General features: G+C 50.2%; 1 protein-coding gene and 2 long non-coding RNA genes across 4 annotated transcripts in view; 1 reads left to right on the plus strand and 2 right to left on the minus strand.

Moving 5' to 3' along the window:
* NF1 (neurofibromin 1) overlaps window positions 1-11738 on the plus strand; it is a 72500-nt gene extending 60762 nt beyond the window's left edge. For both annotated transcript variants that reach the window (XM_064394785.1, XM_064394786.1), the window contains 12 exons: window positions 733-873; window positions 1215-1341; window positions 1894-2025; window positions 2560-2695; window positions 3462-3619; window positions 4469-4591; window positions 5273-5400; window positions 5850-5950; window positions 6409-6551; window positions 6663-6709; window positions 7301-7517; window positions 10110-11738. In XM_064394785.1, the coding sequence (XP_064250855.1) occupies window positions 733-873; window positions 1215-1341; window positions 1894-2025; window positions 2560-2695; window positions 3462-3619; window positions 4469-4591; window positions 5273-5400; window positions 5850-5950; window positions 6409-6551; window positions 6663-6709; window positions 7301-7517; window positions 10110-10252 (1596 nt within the window). In that variant the 3' untranslated portion in view covers window positions 10253-11738. The remainder of the gene's footprint in view (window positions 1-732; window positions 874-1214; window positions 1342-1893; window positions 2026-2559; window positions 2696-3461; window positions 3620-4468; window positions 4592-5272; window positions 5401-5849; window positions 5951-6408; window positions 6552-6662; window positions 6710-7300; window positions 7518-10109) is intronic.
* Window positions 6574-10103, minus strand: LOC135283722 (uncharacterized). The gene is made up of 2 exons (XR_010349375.1): window positions 8522-10103; window positions 6574-8018 (listed from the first exon to the last, which is right to left on the minus strand). It is a non-coding gene; the product is annotated as an uncharacterized LOC135283722 (long non-coding RNA).
* On the minus strand, window positions 10666-18032 carry LOC135283720 (uncharacterized). Its single transcript, XR_010349373.1, has 2 exons — window positions 11277-18032; window positions 10666-11228 (listed from the first exon to the last, which is right to left on the minus strand). It is a non-coding gene; the product is annotated as an uncharacterized LOC135283720 (long non-coding RNA).
* Window positions 18033-18503: the final 471 nt, after the last annotated feature.

The raw sequence follows: 18503 nt of genomic DNA on the forward strand, positions 1-18503 counted from the left end.
GAAGGAGCACATATGGGAAGAAGAGTGGCAGATTGTGGGACCAGTGCAAAGGCTGGAGAAATGCTGGGAATGTTCTGTTCTGCTTCCCAGAGTGGGGCCTGGCAGCTGGGCAGGGGCTGTGCCCAGGCTGTGCCCGTTCCCCCACAGGGCCCCAGTGCTGCCTTCAGCTCTGTGTGCTGCTGCCCTGCAGCCAGGGCTGGGCCATGGCCACGGTGGGGTGCTCCAGGGTCACTCCAGGCTCTGCCTCAGCACAGCAGGGACACAGAGCCTCGAGCAGCCCCTGGTGGTGAGTGAAACTTGTCCTGCAAACAGCTCTGCTCGAGGGACCCAGGGTGTGCTGAATGGCAGTTCCTCCTGTGTGTGGTTCTGATTCTGAAGAGAGGCGCTTGGCCAGTCCTGTGTGCAGAGCTGCAGTCCATGTGCAGATGGAAACCACAGACCCATTGCTGGTCACGCTGGTACAGGGCAGTGTGGGTGACACTGAGCAAGGAAGGGATGGAGGTGGAGGAATGGCTTGGGAGGTGCAAACAGGGCTTGAAATTATTTTCCTTTCTGCTGTTCACCCGTGAAGTGCATTAACAAGTCCATGTGAGCATCTGTTCCCTTGGAATGGATGTGGCTGAGGACAAAACTGCTGCAAGGGGGACAGAAACCCTTCCCTCCATCCGGGTGGTTCTTTCACCTGCAGGAACTGACTCTAAAGGGCAGTGGTGGCTCCTTCTCTCCCTGCAGGACTCCCCTATGCACAAGGCTCTGTTCTGGGTGGCCATGGCTGTGCTGCAGCTGGATGAGGTGAACCTGTACTCGGCAGGGACAGCCCTGCTGGAGCAGAACCTGCACACCCTGGACAGCCTGCGCGTGTTCAACGACAAGGTGAGCCCACAGCCTGCACTGTGCAGCAGTCAGAGCTGACAGAACAGGGGAAAAACCCAGCTTTGGCCTTGTGAACACTTGCTAAGCAACTAAAGCTGAATTTGCATTAGAAATTGTTTCACTTGGGTGAGATCCACAGATAAAGATGTGGAGAGACGTTGTCATTGTTCTGGTGGAAACTGGAACAGAAATGTCCAGATGTGATCTGTGAGAAAGTGTTTGATATTTTCCTGTAGCTTCTGAAAGAACTGTTCTGTCACTTAAACAAAAAACTCAACAAACTTGACATGTCCTGAGTAGCTTCAACTGAGGTGCTCTCACATTTTGTTTTTGTGGGTCAGAGCCCAGAAGAAGTGTTCATGGAGATCAGGAGACCACTCGAATGGCACTGCAAGCAGATGGATCATTTTGTTGGGCTAAATTTCAACTCCAACTTTAACTTTGCACTAGTGGGACATCTCCTGAAAGGTAAGAATGCATACTGCTCTTTGTTTGAGATGGCTCTTACTTCAGGAATAAAAACAAGTCAAGGGATAAAGGGGCCACATTGGGTGATGGATTTTGAGTAACTTGGGTTACAGAGTAGATACAGAATTAAACACTCTTGGATTAAAGGACTTCACCAGGTTTCCTTTATGCATCTCCTGTGAAGGTCTTTAGTGCTGCTGCTGAAAGTTCTGAACTGTCACAGGGTGCAGAGCTTCATTTGGTGCAGTCTTTTACTTCTTCCTCCAAGAATGTCTCTCTCTGTTTGCCTGTGCTCAGGCTCACTGGGTTTTTTAGAAGACTGATTTGTGAGATAACAGATATAATGTATGCACAGACATTTGAAATTATGCAGTTTTGAGGGGAGGGTAGAAAGAATTAGTCATAATTGTGCCATTTCTGGTAGCACTGTGCTCTCTTACCCTTGAGATGGAGTGTCTGAGAATGTGCTGGAAAATATTTATAAATGCTTTCAAAATATTAGTGCTTCATAAATATGGATTCAGAAGTTAAATACAATCTTTTGTTTCTTAGGGTACAGGCATCCTTCCCCTACCACTGTAGCAAGAACAGTGAGGATTTTGCACACACTCCTTGCTCTGGTGAACAAACACAGGAACTGTGACAAGTTCGAGGTGAACACCCAGAGCGTGGCTTACCTGGCAGGTAATGAATCAACTCTCCTTTCCAGTCTGAGCTGACTGAAGAGAACTGGATTGTTGTGGAATTGCTTCAGGTTTAGGTTGTTAAAATTGTACCAGCACAAAGAAAACTTCTACCTGGTGGACAGGAGTGTGGTCAGGGTGGGCACATTGGGAAGGCTCTTTGGGGACTGAGGGCTCTGCCAGCACAGCACGTCCTCTGCAGCTTTGGGACTTCTTCAGGGAGGCTGGAGGTTTCTTGGTGTAAAAAACTCCAGTGTATGCCTGACAGCATTCAAGTTTCCAGTGGTCTGGACATAGAAATTGTGACCATGTGAGGGCAAATTTGTAAATCTTGTCATTGTAACTGGATGGGAAACAGAATTCTTTTTAAATGGTCTGCTTTTAATCTGTACATTTCCTAAGGCGAAACTGCAGCTCAGTGGTGTTGATGTAGATGTACACTGCTGCCTGTAAGAAGTGCAGGTGGATGGAACACTGTTTGATGGTTCACTGCTGTGCTGTGACAGCCTGCCTTGCCTTGCCTGTGTCTTTGCAGCGCTGCTGACGGTGTCGGAGGAGGTGCGGAGCCGCTGCAGCCTCAAGCACAGGAAGTCTCTCCTGCTGACAGACGTCTCAATGGAAAATGTTCCCATGGATACATACCCCATCCATCACAGTGACACTAGCTATAGGTTGGTTGTCTCACTTTCAGATCAGTTGCCCACATTGCAAAGCCTGGTTCCTTTAGAGAGAGAGCTGTGCTGAGAGCAGCCCCAGGGGCAGCGCTGAGCCCGTGGGCTGGGGTGGCTCCTCAGCAGCTGGATCCTTACCCTGGGGTCAGGAGTCACAGAGAAATCTGGATGTGCAGTTCATACAGATTTAATTTTCAGAGCTTAACTGCTCTGGAGGCTGTTAAACCTTTAGCTAAAATCTTTCTACAAGACCTGACTTAATCTCATTTATATTTTAGAAGAACATTTTGTTTGTCCTTTTAAGAGCTCCAGGGCATGGAGCTGTCTGTGCCACTGGGAAACCTTGACACCTTGTTACAGCCTGTGTGCAGCCAGAGAGAGCAGCCAGGAAATCAACTGGAAGTGCCAAGGAGAGCCTGTGTCCTCAACAGGGAGCACTTCACTCATGATCTCTCTTTTTAGCATTGAGATTGAAGTAGCTGATTACTAAATATATTTCATCTTGCCCCATAGGCTGATTTGCTTGTGTTCTTTTCATTGCTTTATTTTTTATCCCTTCAGCATCACATTCACATCAGATTGTTTGTTTTCACTAGCTCAGACATCTTTGCAAGCAAAGTAATTACTATTTGTTATTATGTGTTTTGGGGAAATTAACCGGGTAGGAAAGATGGGTTTAAGAATGGATAGTTTGGCTGCTTGAAAAACCTCTGCCTAAGGAGCATAGTTTTAAGGTTTTCTTAATTGAATTTCTCTGCACTTTCAGGACACTAAAGGAACACCAGCCCTGGTCATCCCCCAAGGGGTCAGACAGACACCTGGCTGCCAGTTACCCAACAGTGGGACAGATCAGCCCTCGCACCCGGAAATCCATGAGCTTGGACATGGGGCAGCCTTCACAAGCCAACACTAAAAAGCTTCTAGGTTATTAACATAACTAATTTATTGATCTGTCTACAGAATACCCTGGGAAGCGTTACTGGAGAAAAAATGTTCTTGTACTAGACTTGGCTTTAAGGGCTTATTCCTGATTGAGAGGAATAAATGCAGTTTCTGCAAAATGCAAATTTCAGGGCACTGAACAGTTAAAGAGGACTCAGTTCTTTTGGTCATGATGGGGGGGAGCGAGAGCAATGCTCAAGATGTGCATGTTCAAGTGGAGAAAACAAGATATTCCAGATCCTGAAGGTGCCTAGTGCCAGTTTTGTGCTCCCAGCCCTTTCCAGCAAACCCAGGAAGTGGATTTTTAGCTGCTCCATTGAGTGCTCTGGTTGGAGCTGGAGGAGATGGTCCCAGAACATGGTAGATGTGTGTAAACAATCTGATTTGTACTCATGGCTTCTCAGTGCATCATGTTTACAACAAACTCATGTATCAGAGGAAGAAGCTGAGTTGCTTTGCAGAACTTGTGGAAGCCCTTTGGCATTACACAGGTGGAAGAACAGGGGCATTTCCTTCATTCCAGCCCTTTCCTGCTTCCTTTTCAGTAACCACGTCCTGGCATGTGTATTCCGTGTGGGGGCCAGGAGTCCATGGCATGCCCCCCTGACTAATTGCATGCTCCCTCCTGTGTATTGTGAAGCACTCTGGAAGCTGTGATGGAGAGCGGCATGGTGTGATCGTATTTTCTGTCCCATCCCTGAAATGGTGGAAAGGGCCACAGATTCCTGTCAACACATGGTAGATAGGGGAGTAGCTTGGCCAGAAAATCAGAAAAAGTTAGAATACGGATTTAGGTTTAATGTTTTTAATTGCTTGATAAATTGTTTTTAGGTACAAGGAAAAGTTTTGACCATTTGATATCGGACACAAAGGCTCCTAAAAGGCAAGACATGGAATCTGGAATCACAACGCCTCCCAAAATGAGGAGAGTAGCCGAAAATGATTATGAAATGGGTGAGACACAGGACTAACATTTTAAGAACAATACTAATTGTAAACTCTTTGTATATCTATACAAAGGACTATTTCTAAATTCAGTGTTTACTTACCAAGGTTACTCCAAGGTAAGGGAGAAGCACCTTTCTTAGCAATGGCTTCTGCAGGGTGCAGCCTTCATATCTCTGGAGCTGCACTGGAGCTGCTCAGTTTACAGGTGCAGAATCAGGGGCAGCTCTGAAGGACTTACATATAGGAGTGCAATGAAATAAATAGCATTTGGCCTTCTGTAAGTTAATAAGCCCCAGCTGCAAATTCCTGCAGGAGATGGAACGTGAGCTGATGCCTGGAATGCCTCTCTTCATCTTCTCCCCCATCTGCTTCCTGTGCCCTCACCCCCAATTGCAATGCAAGACCAGGGTTCTTCTCTTGTATCTGCCTGACCCTAAATTTGGTACTTACACCCCTGGGCCTGTATTTCACTGAAGAGGAAATTGGGGTTTTTGTTTGCCATCTGATAACACATCCCATGTAGTGGTCCCGTGCTGCTGCACTACAGCGCAGTCGTTGCTTTGACCTTTGTGACGAGGCCACTGGACTCTGAGGTTTGCACATGACTGACTCCTCTGTGCAGAACCTGATTCTGTCTTGCTTTGGGTTTATTTTGCTCTGGATGAGTTGCTCTTTTTTATCTGGCAGAAACCCAGAGAATATCACCACAGCAGCACCCACACCTCCGGAAAGTTTCCGTTTCCGAGTCAAACGTCCTCCTGGATGAAGAAGTTCTGACTGACCCAAAAATTCAAGCACTGCTGCTTACAGTTCTTGTAAGCTTTCTTCTGTGTGTTGTCTGCTATTTTCTGATGTCCTTTTAACGCCCAGGAAAACAAACATGTTACTTGGAGTTTTTCCTGAGATTATGACAAACTATTTGGTTATTAATAATTATAGTTCAAAAGAAATGAGCATTATTGGAATCCCAGGATGATTCAGTTTGAAAGTCATTAATTAGTAAGAGGTGCAGTCTGATAGCACTTTCTTCAGCTGTACCTCTGCAGTTCCCACTCCAGCTACGATTCAGAAAGACTCAGTTGTGTAAAAAACTGATGAGATACATTTATTGGCAAAATACAAATTGTTGCCAACTGGTTCTGTTGTTTCTCAACAGATACATAAATCAATCTTTTCTAACACTGCTTTCTGGTAGTCAGAAACCTTAAAGCTTTCAGCAAAGGCAGTAACCACTGAGGTGCACTAACAGCTCCTTCCCTGCCAGGCCACGCTGGTGAAGTACACCACGGACGAGTTCGACCAGCGCATCCTCTACGAGTATTTAGCAGAAGCCAGCGTTGTCTTCCCAAAGGTCTTTCCTGTTGTGTGAGTACCTGAAGTTCTGCTTACCATAACTCTGTACCTGGCTTTTCTTTAGAGGGCTCTGCTCCAGGACAAGCATCTACGAGGCACTGGCTTGTGTGGAGGTTACAGGCTGCAGTCTGTCCGTGCTGGTTGATTTTAATTCGTGCCCCAGGTGTTTCTAAGCTGATTTAAAGCCTAGTGCAGGTGCTCTTTGGGTGTTTCTTTAGACACCTGCTGTAGTTTTGCTGGAGTGAATATGTGTAAAGGAAACCCAGCTGTCAGCAGTTAAGGTGAGCAGGTGTTCACAAACTGACCTGAGCAGATCATTGGAGTCCTCATGGAACAGAGTTGGGAATTGTGTTCTGAAATCACTGCTGGGGCAAAAATCCCACCTGAACTGCTGGTTGCTAAAGTCAGTTGGGAACTGCAGGTTTATTTTATTTAATGACCAAAAACTAAGCCACTTTTCCTTTCTTCAGGCATAATTTATTGGATTCCAAGATCAATACCCTTTTATCGCTGTGCCAGGACCCAAACTTGTTGAATCCAATTCATGGGATTGTGCAGAGTGTTGTCTACCATGAGGAGTCCCCACCCCAATACCAAACATCCTATCTACAGAGTAAATATTTTTCCTTTTGTTAAAAAAAAAAAAAAAGTGCTGTACTGGGAGCACTCTGTTCTGTGTCAGGTGAGAGCTGGGCTTTCATTGTGGTTCCATTTGTTGTTGCAGGTTTTGGATTTAATGGGCTGTGGAGGTTTGCTGGCCCCTTCTCCAAGGTAAGAGCTCAGTGGGGTCGGGGCTGTTTGGCCTTTCTGGGCACGTTGGTGCTGCACCCAAGATGTTCATAAGGAGTGAGCAGAGAGCATCAGGGGCACCTCCAGGGGTAAAAGCAGCCCTGGGCCTGCAGCAGGTTACCAAAGTGGGGTAAAAGCAGCCAATGTGTGAGGGCAGCTTTTCCTGCTCCCAGGGTCAGTTCATTACATCTATCTGACAGGGTAGGGGTTAATTTGATAAGGGTGATGATTCCAGGAGGCTAAACTTTGTGTTGGAGCAGAGCCAGTGGAGCACTGCCCATGTGTCCAGCCATCCCAAGGGAGGTGGCCCAGCTGTGGGGCTGGGGCAGGGGCTCTGCGGCCCCTTTTCCTGCCCTGGGCTCCCACACACTGAGCCACACTGACACCTGGTCTGCAGTGTGTACATTTAGATTGGTCTGGACAAGGCCACAAATCACTTTTTACAGATATCAAATGCTCTTGAAAATTTGCAGGCAAAACAGTGGGACTTGAGAGTGAGCTCTGGAGCAAAGCTCAAATTGACAGGAAAGTACAAAGGAAATAACAATTTTTTTTTTCCCCCATCTCCCACAGCAAACCCAAATCCCAGACTATGCTGAGCTCATAGTGAAGTTCCTTGATGCCTTGATTGACACATACTTGCCTGGAATTGATGAGGAAGCCAGTGAAGAATCTCTCCTGACCCCCACCTCTCCGTATCCCCCAGCGGTGCAGAGCCAGCTCAGCATCACTGCAAACCTCAACCTCTCCAACTCCATGACCTCACTTGCCACTTCCCAGCACTCCCCAGGTCAGTGCCTGTTCTGGTACCATCTGGGATGGGCAGATGTGGGCATTTCCTGCTTTAGGAGCCTCGTTGGCTCTTTGGTTGTGTTTATGTGTCAGACATTGGTGCATTGTGGAGTCAAATGAATATTAAATTGTTTCTGAGATGTTACCCTGTTGATTCAGATCCTGGATATTATCCAGCACAAAAATTGTCTCCCAGGTCACTCCGTGTGAAGGAAAGAGAATTCAGGGTATCAGAACAGCAGCACCTCCTTGTGGACCATGTGCCCTGCAGGGGATCCCTGGCTCACAGGCACGGGGATGGTTTGTTCAGGGTGCAGAGGAGCAGCAGGAGTAAGGCAGGGCTGTTGGAATGGTTTGGGAACAGGGGTTTCTTGGGGAGCATCCTTGCTGTCAGTGTGGGAGGACACTTGGGCAGCATCTTTCCATTTGCAACACAGCATCGGTGGCAGCTCCAGCAGCTCATTTCCAAGGATGAGGTGATGGTGCAGGATTGGGCTCTCTGCAAGGGAAAGAAGCATTTTGCTCTGTAAATGTCCTCCTTCCTTCTGCCCCACTTTCCATTCCCTCTTCCTTTACAAGCTGAGAGGAAGGAATTAACCCAACTTGTCAAACATTCCTTCCAAGTGCTGTGCAAACAGATGGCTTTTGTCAAAGGCTGGTTAAGAGTCTCCACAAACAGAGTTGGGAACTAGGGAACTCGTTCAGGTGAATAGTGAGTCTGAAACAACACACTGCTGGCACTCTGAGCATTGTTTGCTTGGAAATTAAATTTAAAACACCAGTGTGAAGGCCACGTGTTCAGCAGCACTCAGTTAAAAGAAACATTTTCAGCCAAGTGAGTTTTTTTATTATGGCTACAAATACTGAGTTGCAGATACTTTAAAAAAATCATTTTTTGCATCTGGAAACAACTACCAGGATCATTGTTTGTAAATGTTTTGTCTGCCACCATCTCTGTTCCTTTCCCTCCCCTTCCCTGTCTCATGGACATTATTCACTTACATTTATTTCTTTCATTCTGTGTCTGTGAAGCTTCTCTGCCTTGCTCTAAGTCTGCAGTTTTCATGCAGCTGCCTCATCCAGGTACTCTCTTCTTTCATCATATTTGCACGAAATGCTGCTTGAGCTGCGTTGGGGCCGGGCTGTGGCATGAGGAGCAGTTTCTGACACGGGAATGGCTTCAGCAAGTGCTAAGCTGGTGCATTTCTTGGGGATGCCAGTAATACCTGGTGGTAGAGCAGACAGAGTCACCCACAGCCTTGAGAATAAATCTGGTAACAAGAGGGATGCTTAACATGGAAATCACTCCGCTGCACGTGTGAAGCTAAAATGAACGTTTGGTGTGAGCTCCTTAGATTGACCAGGACTCAGCTCTGACTGCAGGGACACACAGGCAGACAGACACGGGTCAGTGGGGCACTAAATCAGGAGCTGCACACTTCTGCATTTCTGCTTTGTGTGGAGAAGTAAGAACGATTTTTGCTCATACCCATGGATTGTCCCATCCTCAGCATAATTTGGGAGTTTTGTGCTGTCACCCACGCGAGGAGAGGAAGGTGCAGTCTCTGGCTGGAGCCCTCACATTGTCCCTGTGCTGAGCGTGGAGGGTGTTCTTTGCTCTCACTAATGCCAACACCAATGAATTTCTTGCACATAATTGTGGATATGTCACTTACAATAACAGAACTTTGTTCTAACCTTTCTATTGGCTGTCAGACTTCCTAATTTTTGCTGCTGACTGTAGCTGTATCCTCTTGCATCAAACCACCCGTCCTGCTCTTCACTGCTGGTGCTGCCCCTGTCCTGTGGTGTGAGGTGTTGGTGAGCACTCACCAGACAGACTCAGTGTGGCAGCCACAGGAGAGGCTGCTGTGGGGTTAACTCACAGCAGAGTCAGCATAAAGAGCAGCAGTTGGTCTGCACCAAGCCCACCTCTGGGCTGTTGGCTCTGCAGTGACAGTGCCCAAAGCTGCTGCTGAGGGCTCCAGCGCCAGGCATTGGGTGCTGGTGTTGTGTCAGCGTGGGCTCTTCACTAAAGCACTTCAGTTTGGAGGTTTGTTTGATGGGAGACTTTTAGCAAAGCATAACAGAGTTTTGCTCTGCAGGACAAGGACACGCAAAGCTTCTCAGAAGGGTCTAAGTTTGTGGGCACAAACCTGTCTGGTGCCATTCTCATCCTGAGCCCTGTAAGCCTCTTCCTGCCACTGGTGGGGCTGAGCTCAGCACAGTTCTCGTGAAGAGTCCCAGCCTCAGTTTCTCTGTGCCTGTGTCCTGTCAAGACCCTCCTTAGGAAACTTTCTTTACTCATTAAGAGTCAGTTTGGTGGTTTGTTTTGCATTTTCCTCCTTCCTTCACTTAAGCAGACTTGTTTCCAGCAGGACAGCCCAGTTTTCTTGGTTTTACTCTCCCTTTGCCCTCCGCTGGCTCACAAGCTGGAGGGCAGGAGCGAGCGGCTCTGCAGCCCTTACCTGCCACAAATCCTGTTGGATTCTTTTCAAACTGCTCCCGGCGGGGTCGGGCCTTCAGGGGGACCCGCCCCTCCGGGGTGCCGCGGGCCGGGCGGCTCAGGGCGGCTCTTGTGTCTCCGCAGGGATCGACAAGGAGAACGTGGAGCTCTCGCCCACCGCCGGCCACGCCAACAGCGGCAGGATGCGCCACGGCTCCGCCAGCCAAGTGCAGAAGCAGCGAAGCGCCGGCAGCTTCAAGCGTCACAGCATCAAAAAGATCGTGTGATTGTCGCTTTTTAATTTTATTTTTTATTTTTGGACCTGCCTGGCGCGCGCGGCCCCTCGCGAAGGGCCCTGCACCGGGTGTGATGCTGCACTTGAGCTGTACAGTTCCCATCCAGCCGCGTTGCCAGACGATCAACTCCTGCCCCCTGCCCGAGTCACGCCCGCGTTCCCCGCGCTGGCTCCAGCCCAGCCCCGGGCCAGGCTGGAGCTCTGCTCGAATCCAAAGCCATTCCCCAGCCCTGCCATGTCTGCTCTGGCCTCAGGTGTTCCTGCTAAGGGAAGTGTTGATCCTTAACCCTGTTTGCACGCCTCAAGGTAGTAGTGGCTTCCTGAGCCGGGGAAGTTTCTCTAACCCTGGTGTTAATCCAAACCTATAAGATTTTAGCTGTGTACTTTTTGTTTTTCCACACTGAGAAGAAGTTCATGATAGCTGCAGTACAAGGAGCTTAACAGAAGTGGTGGATTAGGTTAAATTTCAGGTAATTAGCAATAAAGGGGAGAGGAAAAGGAGGCTGCAGGAGTCCCTCATTCCCCAGACCAAGCTTCACACACTTGGACTGTACATGGACCAGACTGGACAAACTGGCTTTTTTTTCCCAAAACTTTTTTTTTTTTTTTTTTGCTGTACTTCATCTTCCCTGAGGAAGTTGTACAGGGGAAAATCCCTGGGAACTGAGCCTCGAGCTGTCATTGTAGCACGTGCTTTAGTTCTGCCCTTCCCAACAATGTGCACCTTCAAGAGCTCCTGGCAGAGTATCCGGTGGGGAATGGAGGGAAAATGGGATGGATTCATTCCCGGCTCCGGGGGATAGTGTGTGGCAAAGCTTGCCCCTGTGCTGCCCGGGCAGGGACAGAAACAGCCACGTCTGCTCAAGGTACATGAATTTAAATTAACTGACACTGTCCAGTCCAGGGAGGGGTGGGTGGCGCGGTCCCTCCCGGGGCGGGTTCGGGGCTCCGGCGGGGCTTGCACAGACCTGGGGCTGCCGTCGCTGTCCCGGGGTGGGTTCGGGGCTTGCACAGACCTGGGGCTGCCGTCGCTGTCCCGGGGTGGGTTCGGGGCTTGCACAGACCTGGGGCTGGGGCAGTCAGGAGCCGCTGGTGGCGAGGGAGGAGCCGCTGGGCGCGGCCCCGGTGCCGCGGGCACTGCGGGCTGTGAGTGGAGCTGAGTTCAGGCAGGGGCTGTGTCCCTGGGGCTCACACAGCTCCTGCTCAGAAACAGATCCGCTTCCCAGTTTCAGATCCCTCTGCTGTGGTAGGAAATAACAATCCTTCAGTGGCTTTAAAGGAGAAAAAAAGTATAACCATTAGGTAAAAGCCAGTCCTCCAGTGCAATCGTTAGTGGCTTTCAGTAAATCAAACTCCACAGCTAAATTATTAGAGAATGGTACAATTAAGGGTTCCAATTTATTGCTATAGCACATAATTCCCATGTATCCACACAGTAACAATGTAACATTTATGTAAATAAAAATACCTTTATTGTATTGATTCATAAAATAACAATTTCTTTAATTTGTTTACAGTCCTGGAAAAACTATGAACACAAACTTCATATGCAAGTAGTTTGCCAAAACAAGAGGAAAACCTAGAATTAGCAGTCATGGAATAAACAGGCTAGAAAGATGAACTGGTGCAATTAACCAAATCCCCTCACTGGGGTGGTGCAGGCGCCAGGGCAGGAACTGGTGACACAGAGTGGGGTCTCAGCAGGGCCGTGAGGCTGAGCTGGGCTCAGGGACAGAGCAGGGGCTCAAGCCTTGGGTTTGGGGTCCCCAGGTTGGAAACCATTGTCATCTCACAACTCAGATTGTGAGGAGCCACCCCTGGTGTGACTGGGGTTTGCACTGGGTTGTGCCCAGTCGAGCTGGTTCCAGCCCTTCCCGTTTTGCTGAGGACAAGGAATTGTAGAAGCCTGAGGATTTGTATGTAGGAGGAAAACAATCTCTTGTAAAGGTGGTGTGCTGTTTTCAGTTGTTTCTCACGTGAGCAGATCTGCAAACAGGAACAGTAATTCCAGAGGAACTGCCTGATTGATTTGTTTGGGCAGAGAGCAAGCCCTTCGCTGTTCTGCATGGCCCATGTCAGAAGTGTCCCTCCATCAGAACTGCTGTGCTCCCTGCAGCACAGACATGTGCGAGCAGAGGGGACAGGCATGAAAGTCACCTTCCCTGTGGGAACTGCTCCAGGCTCTCGGTCCCAGCTGAACAAAATGGTCTCTTCATAAAGTCAGTGAACAAAAGTGAATTTCCTCTTTCCTGGAAGGATTTGGTTGGAGTTTTCCCTGTGTGAGAGGTTCAGTGAGAGGGCCTGGACTCTGGCAGAGCAGAGGTATCAGACACCTGTGTCAGGTAACAGGTGGATTGGGGTGTAAGGACTGCTGATGGCCAAGGTTTAATTTGGGATTGTGTGTGCCCTGATAGACAGGAACCTTGTCTCCTAGTACTGGTGCTTGGGAAGTTTGTGCTTGGCTCCCAGGGAACCATGGCCTCTGTGTAATGATTAAACTCCCATCAGTAATTAGTTGTTGAGTGCCTTACTGTCACTACATCGCTGTCCCGCTCCCTCCAGCAGCCTCTGCTGGGATTTGCCTCTTTTCTTTCTCACATCCTCCTTCCTTTGTTCTGTCGCTGTTTGAGCACTCTCCATCCCCTTCCATCCCTGGGAGCTCTGCTCCCATCCCGGGCTGCTCCATCCTTTCTCCACCTGCTGCTCTGCTCTCTGGTGACCAGCAGGTTGTTGCTGGTGACAGTGTGGGTGTGAGCCCTGGCCTGACACGCAGGAGCCCCATCCCAGGGTGCCCAGTGCCACTGCACTCCGGGCAACCCATGGGCCACTGGCAGTGGCTGCTGCTGCAGGCTCTGCTGCTGCAGGCTCTGCTGCTGCAGGCTCTGCTGCAGGGCTGGAGCTGCAGCCCCAGAGTTCCTGTGCTCTGACAGGAAAACTTTAAACTCAGAAAAACCCGATTGGAACACGTGGACCATGTAACGCCCTCCCGGGAGCGTGTGTGACCCCCTGGCTCAGAGCCCCTTCCCTGCCCCACACTGACCACAGCTCAGTACTGTAAAGACAATTAACATTCTGTTTGTGTTTGTATTTTCCCTGACTTAAAGATAACTCAGTAGTATTTGAATAGTGCATAACCTACCTGTAATGATGCCGACGTTTCTGCTTTACCGTGCATGAGGTTTCCCAGGACAGGGAGCATTTCACTGAGTCTCGTGGGCTGAGCCCCCAGCATGTGCTGGGGCTGCCTCTGACCCGGGTTTGTAGGTTTTAGGGCTTTTTCTGTTTCATTCTAAGGTTAATTTTTTTCCGAAGTCACAAAGCACGTCCTATTGTTATGCAACAAACCACAGACAGTCACTCAGAGTGTTGGTCCCACCTTTTTTTTTATGCAGTATATTCACCTGTAAATAGGTTTTGTGTAAAATTTGACAGAAAAGTATATTTACTACACTGTAAATACATGTGACAATATATTGTATTATTTTGCTTTTTTTGTAAAGCAGTTAGTTGCTGTATATGTATAACATACAAATTTGATTATTCTAGTGTTAGTAACTGTTAACTCCTCCTCCTCCCTCCTGCTGGTGCATTCCATCATTTAAACCAGGAGCTGTGTCCGACACACTCACCCTGTGTGTGACCTCACTGCTTCCATCCGGCCTCGGCTTCCCAGGGGTTTCCATGGTCCCAGTCCTGGTCGTGCTGTCCAAGCCAGGGTGTGAGCCTGGAGAGCTGCTGGCCCAGCCCTGGGAGCTGTGGGTCACAGTGGTGGAAACCTGGTTTCAGATAATTCTTGTTCACCCCATTCTCCCCTCATGTATGTACTTCCCCCTTTTTTTTGAAGTAAAATGTAAATTCAACCTGCTCCCAGTTGTTCGAAGGTCATTCCAGGGGCTGCAGGGTGAAGGTGGTGGACACTGATGTCCTCTCTCTGTTGGAACCAGTTTGGGTGGGTTCTTTGGGGCTGAACCGAGGAATCCAGCCCAGTTACAGAGCCCAACACCCCACTTTTTCTGGAGAAAATTAAGATTCCAGTTAAAATCGAGTGTCTGGGGTTTGTCTTCCCAGACTGGTGCTGCTCTGGGTGTGGGATCCTGCACAGATCTGAGATTGCCTGCGGTGACTGAGGAAGAAGAAAGCCCATTGTCATGAATTTCATGTCACTTCAATAAGATTATCATAACTGAATAATAAATCAGAATATTTCTTTTTAAAATGTAAATTTAATATTGTAATAAAACAGCTGCTTGGTCTTTAAAGAACAATTCAGTATAATTTGTCTATTTGAGCTTTTTTTGCCTAGAAGCTTGAGGTTTCAGCTGTCAGGCAACTTCTCTGACAAATGATTAATCACATCTATTTTTCTTTCAGGGGGATACATTACTTCCCCATTAAAAGTGTATAAGTACTTATATTCTGACTTTGTGAATCGTAAAAGGATGTAAAGACACATTAAAGTGTGACTGCATTGACTTCTTCTGAGACATCTTATTGTTCCTGCATGGTGAGCAGACAGACCTGCAGACACCTGGACAGGTGGTTCCTGTGGAGTGGAAAGCAGCAGTGTGTGAACTGTTAAATTTCATTTTCTGTACTTCAGAGGAAATGTTCCTTAATTCAGGTTGGACCTGGAGTGGGATCCAGGCAGGAGCCAGCTCCTGAGCAGCACCTGCTCAATCACTGCTGTCAAAAACATTCCTGAAGTTCCTCTTCTGGACAGTGGAGCCTCCCTGTTACTTGAGATCACAAATACCCTGTAGCCACAGGGAAGGAATGAAAGGAGAGCTTTATTTTAGTTTTGTATGCAGTTGGAAAAAACGTATTTAGGGGAAAATTGCACTGTTGGAGTAGGCAATTCTGTCTAAGGAAATAGCTTCAAAATCCCTGCCCAACTGATGCTGCTGAAATATTTTACAAAGGAAAATAATAAAGTGAAACCACAGAACTTACTTGAACTTGGGGAATGAATTCTGTTCTGGAGCTAAAAACTGCACAAGGAGGAAAAGAAAGTTTTTCATGAACCCAGGATGGCTCAGAGCTGTCCCAGGTGAGATGGCTGTTCCCTTAGGTAGGGACTAAGCAGGCCTGGATTCTGCTTGGTCACTTACACCATTTCCAAACGTGGTTTGTGTGTCTGTCCTCCCTTGGGCCCCTGCAAGGACGGGACAGACACTGAACCGAGCTCTCGGTGATGGAGAGCCACCCGTGTCCCTGACTGAGGCCAAAGGCAGCCTCCTGCAGGGAATGCCTGTCCCACCACACGGGTTGCAGCTTTCAGCTGAATCCCTGTGCCCTCGCAGGGGCTCCTCGGCTGCCTGCTCCTCTGGTGAACCAGCTCCAAATGAAAATCACTGCTAGGCTTGTGTGGGTGGGAAGGGTACAAAAACAACTCTCATGATGTGACTTGTTCAAATAAGTACGGGTTTGTTCTTCAAAGGAATCATGAAAAAACCTCTGGTGACGGGATCTTTGGGATATTTAAATAACAGTGCTATAAATAGCCAGGAGTAACTATATGCTCAAGAAAATCCCCCTGAACTATTAAATAGTATTTTTTTTTTCTCTCATAGCACACTGTCCTTCAGACAAACTGGAAATATCTGTTCTGCTGCTTCCACCCCCAGTTAGGTACTGGGAGAGCAAGGTCTGCCCAGGAAAGCTGTCTGTGCAGCAAGACATGGTGCAAATGCTGAAGAGCTGCTCAGCCACCCTCCTCCTCCTCCTCGGGCTGTGAGGACACGGGGGAGGGAAACCACAAGAGGTCTCAGCAGTCCTGGTCCCCGTGTGTGTGTGACACAGGCTGTGGCTGTGACCTTGACAGTCCCTGGGTGTTTGACCACCAGGCTCTGTAAACGCTGGGATTGCCCAACGCCAACAGCCAAGGGTGGCTGTCGGTTGGGAATTCTCAACGGACAAACGCCTGAGCTCCTCAGATCAGGGACATCAGAAGGGCAAAGTCTCAACCCCCATGGATTTTTCCACTTCATGTATGACACAATTTGAAGTTTTTAAGTTGGTATTTAGTATTAATTCCCAACTGCTCTGAACAAAAAGATAGAGGCAAATCAGGAACTTTTCACAGAAAAATACTTGGACAAATCAGTGATTTAGGAAGGACAATCCTGCTCTGACTGTGGTTTCTCCAGGTTACTCATTTACGCTCTCACAAACCAACTGCCTGCTGCAGGCACGTGTCAATGAGCAACAGGCAGGTTTGCCTTAGCCAGCCTGGTGAGCAGAGCAGAGCTCCCCGTGCCTGCAGCTCTGTGCAGCCTCAGCTGCAGCCGAGCCAGGTGAGCTCTGGCAACAGCAGGATGAGCCCCGGGTACTGCAAGGGAGGAGGCTGACTGGGGCTGACTGCCAGATCGACAGGAGCTCAGGCTTTCAGGCTGGAAGGAGGCTTGAAGTGCTTTCCTCACTGCTGCAGCCACCCCTGGGTACCCCAGGAACTGCTGTGGTTTGTAACTCACTCGAGCTCGGCTGCTCCCTGGCCTACTGCTTCCCTCCGACTTTGCTGCTGAAGTTGTTCCACTGGGAAATCCTGAGCCACTCGTCCCCATCAAGACAGGTCCAGTGACACAGAGCAGGCTCCTCAGAGCCCTGCAGCAGCCCGGCTGGCTGTGCCTTCTGAGCTGCCGGGCTGCACGGGCAGAGGCAGCAGCCAGCCCGGCTCCTGCCACTGTGTGCTCCCACACATCCCCCGGGCTATCCGAGAGCACACATCACTCCCAAACAACTCCCCCGCAGACCCGGGGTGGGTGCCAAACCCCCGTGGGTGTCACAGGAACACAGAATTCCCAGCGAGGCCCCACGAAGGTCAGCAGAGATCCTTCCCAAGACCTGGCTGCTGCTTGGGCTGCTCCTGCCACACCCTGGGGCCTTTTCCTCTCTCACCAGCCTCCTCTGGAAATTCCCAACTGCCTCAGAAGAGCATCGATGATTCCCAGTCTCCTGCAAGGGCCTGTCCAGAGCTGCCCTGGAATCAGCTGTCACACAGCCCGCTGAGCGTGGCAGTGCAGCACTGACCAGCCAGGCTTCTCTGCTGTGTATGCCCCCAAAGCTCAGAGCTTCCTTGGGCAGAGAAATCAGTTACACACTGGATCTTCTGCCAGGCTGCCAAAAGCCCTGGGGGGAAATGTCACAACTCTTCCACAATAACATGAAAAGTCTTGGTGCTGCTGCAGCTGAGCAATAACTTTGTCTGAACACAGATTTGCATTTCTCATTCTAGTTCAGCCTTGCAGTTCCAATCCACTGCTGTAGCTTCTGGCTAGTATTTGCTCACTAATGTGTCACCACCAGCCACACGTTTGTGTAAAACTGTCTAAAGCTCATATTCACCTGCTTGCGTCCGGCTGTGTTAGCAGGTGATGACTCAGGAGCTCTGAGCCCGACGGTCCCGGCAGAACAGAGCCGGGCAGGCGGAGGATGCTGCAGCGACACAGCCATTCCCAGCGACCCGCGCAGCTGCCCAAGGCCCGACCGGGACACCCAGGGCCAGGCACCGGGGGCCAGGCCGGGAGCGGCACTACGGGAACCGCGGCGATGTGGGACACAAACGCCACCGGGGCAGGGGCCGGGAGAGGCCGGGATGAGGGACACGGCGGGAGCGGCCGGGCTGGGCCTGAGCGCACCCGGGCCGCGGCCACCGGGACAGGGAGCAGGGCGGCGAGCCTCGGCCACGGGAGCGGTCCGGGCACGGGAGCGGTCCGGGCACGGGAACGATCCCACCCTCAGGAACGATCCCGACACGGGAGCGATCCGGGCACGGGAGCGATCCCGGCACAGGAGCGATCCCGGCACAGGGACGATCCCGGCCCAGGGACGATCCCGGCCCAGGGACGATCCCGGCACAGGGACGATCCCGGCACAGGGACGATACCGGCACAGGAGCGATCCCGGCACGGGAGCGATCCCGGCACGGGAGCGATCCCGGCACAGGGACGATACCGGCACAGGAGCGATCCCGGCACGGGAACGATCCCGGCACGGGAACGATCCCGGCACAGGAGCGATCCCGGCACAGGGACGATACCGGCACAGGAGCGATCCGGGCACGGGAGCGATCCCGGCACAGGGACGATACCGGCACAGGAGCGATCCCGGCACGGGAACGATCCCGGCACGGGAACGATCCCGGCACAGGGACGGTCCCGGCCCGGGAGCGATCCCGGCACAAGGACGATCCCGGCACAGGGGCGATCCCGGCACAGGGGCGATCCCGGCACAGGAGCGATCCGGGC

The sequence above is a fragment of the Passer domesticus genome, chromosome 19 (assembly GCF_036417665.1).
Source record: "Passer domesticus isolate bPasDom1 chromosome 19, bPasDom1.hap1, whole genome shotgun sequence".
Taxonomy (NCBI): domain Eukaryota; kingdom Metazoa; phylum Chordata; class Aves; order Passeriformes; family Passeridae; genus Passer; species Passer domesticus.